Genomic DNA, 3,680 nt, shown 5'->3' with positions numbered 1-3,680 from the left:
GCCGGACACGGCTGCAGAGCCTACGGGCAGAGCTGGAGTGTTGCCAGAGCAAGGTGCGGTGCGAAGCCTCCCTGGAAGGAGCGGCAAGGCTTCACCTTCCTGGGCCTTGGCCCTCGGCTGAGTGTGGGTGCGCTTGTTGGCTGCTCTAGCTCTCGGTCGCAGAGCGTGTCGAGCATGAAGGCAGCACAGGAGAGCTTGTGGTGTGTACTGCCTGATGGCCTTGGGGGGAGGCCTTGGCGCATCACGGGGATGCACTGTGACGGCGATGTCACACAGGCTGCTGGTGTGCATCCCAGGTGCTGCTGTGTCGGTCATATGGCTGAGGGGGAGCTGGGGACGTGCATCTTACAGGGCCCGACCTTGATGAGGTCACAAAATCATCACAGATAACTCTTATTAAATCTGACTGCTGCTAACACTCCTTTTCTTTCATTAACAGATTAGCTTTACAGGAAACCTGTCACCAACAGCCTGTTTGTACCCACTGTCCAGTGAGAAAACTCCGAGGGGAAACTGAAGGCAAACCACATCTTGGAGACAGTCCATGGGGACTGTACCAGATCCTCTTAGATCTGCCAAGCTTTCCCTGGTCACAGCTTCTGTGGTGGAGGACCACCTGAGAGATCGGGAGTCTGCTAACCACCAGCCCCAGTTACACAGTGGAGAGAAGGCTAGCAATGGCTTCCCAGGCACGCCATCCACCTCTTCTGAGATTTGCTGCTTTGACCTGAAATGCATGCAGAGGTGCGAGCAATGCCACAAGGAGGATGCTAACCAGCAGGAAACCTTTCCTCCCAGATTCACCAGCAAAACTGCAGAGGCACATCCTGCAGCCATAGAGGCTGCTGGTTGCTCCTGGCCATCAGCGAGCCAGGGACCAGCAGTGCCAGGAGCCCCTTTGGTGGGGCAGGAGCCAGAGATGATGCCAGCCCCCCAGAGCTCCCGGCAGTTCGTGCAAGGCAGCCAGTCGAAAACGAGCTCTCTGATGCAAATGGATGACTCTGCCTTGAAACCTCAGGGGACTGATGATCAGCCAGCACTTGAGGTGTTTAATTATTCTTCCCTGGATGACCCTGTCAGGGGTAATGATTCCTGTCATACTTCTCAGGCAAACCTTCTGCAAAGAGGGGAAAAAGACAGAGGAGGAGAAAATACTGGTTCTACCACATGTCAGTCAGCCTCGTCAGCGAGGCACAGCGAAGGTGACCTGGGAAGAGACCCACGGACCAGTCCGGAAGCAAAAAGTGGGGCTGCAGACACCACGCAGTTGCATTCCACAGATAAAACTGAAGCAGTGCAGAGCAGCAAGACACCAGCCCAGCCTAGCCGTGAGAGTCCACAGCCCGTACGGCATGTGGGTGCTGAGCCAGTGAGTCCAGGCCCCACTCAAGTCTCCAAATTCAGAGAAATGAGTACAATGACGGTTCATCCAGAAAGCAGCTCTTTAACTCAGGAAGCAGGAAGCAGGACACAGCGAGATGCAGAGGTTCAAGCTGTGGCTACCATGGAGTGCAAATCAGCCTCCACCAGTCCCAGCATCCTTGCTGCCTTCTTAAAAGGGAATCCTTCTCCAGAGGAGAAGGAAGAAGTGCACATCATTTACCAAGGAAGTATGGGGCTGAGCCAGTCTGCACCTACTGATAGTTTATCCTCACAACAAAAGTCCCCGTGTTCTCCTGGTCTCACGTCAAAATCGACTGTTGTTACGGCTGTGACTGCTTCATCCCAAACCCAGGCTGTCAAGATCCCTGGGGTCTCATCTGATATGGTGTCTCCAGTGTTAGCAGATAACACAAAACCTGTTTTCCCCATCTCCCCTGTGGCTGTTACCTCCCAAGGGACATCTGTGGGTAATGCCGAGAGGACTGATGCAGCACATGATGGCAAAGATGCTTCTCGGCTTATGATGGATGCTCCAGTCCCACCAAAGCCGATCCCCGGTGAGCAGCTTGCAGTTGACTCCAGCAATCAAACTCCGGCAGAGTCTGGGTCTGGTGCTGGTGAACCAAGCACCATCACTTCTGTTGCCGCTGTCCCCGGAACCAAGAACAATGTGCGAGATGCAGGAAGCAGCCGCTTACCTTTACTCTGTAGCAATGATAGTGAAGTCAAACAGAAGGAGGTCCTGGGCAGCTCTGAGCAAAAACCTGTGCAAAGTAAGGGTGTGAGTCAAGAGGAGGCCATTCCTAATGAATCTGTGGTAAAACCAAAGGGAGAAAACTCAGTGGTGCTTGATCCTAAAGGAGGGATGAATGTTAACAGCCAATCTGCCGTTGTCCACATACAGACGTGCTTGAAGAATGGAGGTGAGAAGGAGGAGAGCAGAGGCGAGGAGGGTGCTGGCCAGGGTCAGACGGCTGTCGGTCAGGGCCTGCAGGCAGGATTGATGGCCAAGTTGAGTGCGAGCTCTGCACATCTCACCCCTCCCTCGGAGGCACTGGCAGCTCCCCAGCAGCAAGGCCTCCAGGCAAAGGAGTCCAGACACGAGCTTCACACAGCAGCTTTTCCTGCTTCAGCTCAGGCTGTGCCAAACCTGGGGGAAAACAAAAAGCAGCCCACGCCGGCCATGGAGGCAAAAGTGCAGGTGAAGCAGTCCAAACACGTCAGGGATGTTGCTTGGGACGAGCAGGGCATGACATGGGAGGTTTATGGTGCTTCCCTTGATCCAGAATTCCTGGGAATCGCCATCCAGAACCATTTGCAGAGACAAATACGGGAACACAAGAAACTGATCCGGGCCCAGAACAGTCAGACCCGGAAATCCATTTCCTCGGATACATCCTCAAATAAAAAACTGAAAGGGAGGCAGCACAACGTGTTCCAGTCTATGCTACAGAATTTTAGGCGTCCTAATTGCTGTGTCCGACCTGCTCCCTCTTCAGTGTTAGACTGACATGGTTTGCAGCGGAGTGTAGTGTCTGCAGTGGTAGAGAGAATCGCTCCACTTGAGTCTCAAGTCCCACTCTTCAGTTGTGTTATTGGGGTTGTGATGCAGCAACAGTGGAAAAATTATTCCCCTTTGTTTTCTGAGTAGCCACACGCTCCATCATGCTGTTGTTACTGCCACAGCTGGTGTATTTCCACATTATGCCCCCATCCTGACTACTGTCCGATGAAAAGCTAGGCACTTAGCAAAAGCACAAATTTAAATTGCCACCTTGCTGCAGGGAGAGCAGCACCTTCTGATGAATGAAGAAGAGAGATTGTCAGATTTATTAAGGGAAGTAGTTTGTGTGCATCACAAAATCTTACACAAAGATATGGGCTGGGGGAAGCTGGGTGAGGTGAAGCTAAGGTTCAACAGCCTTAAAGTCCTAAAGCAGACAACTTACTTGATCTAAGTTACCCATGCTGAGGTAAGTCTGTTAAAAGGCTGTGGATGTTGATCACTGAGCAGTCTTGCTTCTGCTGGGACTGTGAGGCACTGTTCTTATATGGGCCCCAGAGAGCCAGGTCTTCCCCTCCTGTTGAAATGGAGAACCAGGCAAAGAGTGAGGATTGAAGCTGAAGGATTATCTCTTTGGGAGAAATTGAGTCAATGGGATTTTGCAGGCTAGATGGGAAACCGAGAGAGGGATGTGTTCTGCAGGTTTTTTCTCCCCTACATCAGCCATGCTTAAGGTTTAAGCAGGTGAGGCACAAGAGCGCACGGCTGTGGGTGTCCCTGCTTCTGACAGGTC

The 3,680-nt window shown here is 52.5% G+C and overlaps 1 protein-coding gene across 1 annotated transcript; it reads left to right on the top strand.

Annotated features, from left to right (window-relative positions):
• The first annotated feature begins 544 nt into the window (after window positions 1–544).
• Window positions 545–2,893, top strand: GPRIN3 (GPRIN family member 3). Its single transcript, XM_009871035.1, has one exon. The coding sequence runs from the start codon at window positions 545–547 to the stop codon at window positions 2,891–2,893; it is 2,349 nt and encodes a 782-aa protein (XP_009869337.1).
• Window positions 2,894–3,680: the final 787 nt, after the last annotated feature.

The sequence above is a fragment of the Apaloderma vittatum genome, unplaced genomic scaffold (assembly GCF_000703405.1).
Source record: "Apaloderma vittatum isolate BGI_N311 unplaced genomic scaffold, ASM70340v1 scaffold28666, whole genome shotgun sequence".
Classification (NCBI taxonomy): Eukaryota; Metazoa; Chordata; class Aves; order Trogoniformes; family Trogonidae; genus Apaloderma; species Apaloderma vittatum.
Note: the sequence above shows the minus strand (reverse complement) of the source record. Positions and strands in the feature narration are given on the sequence as shown.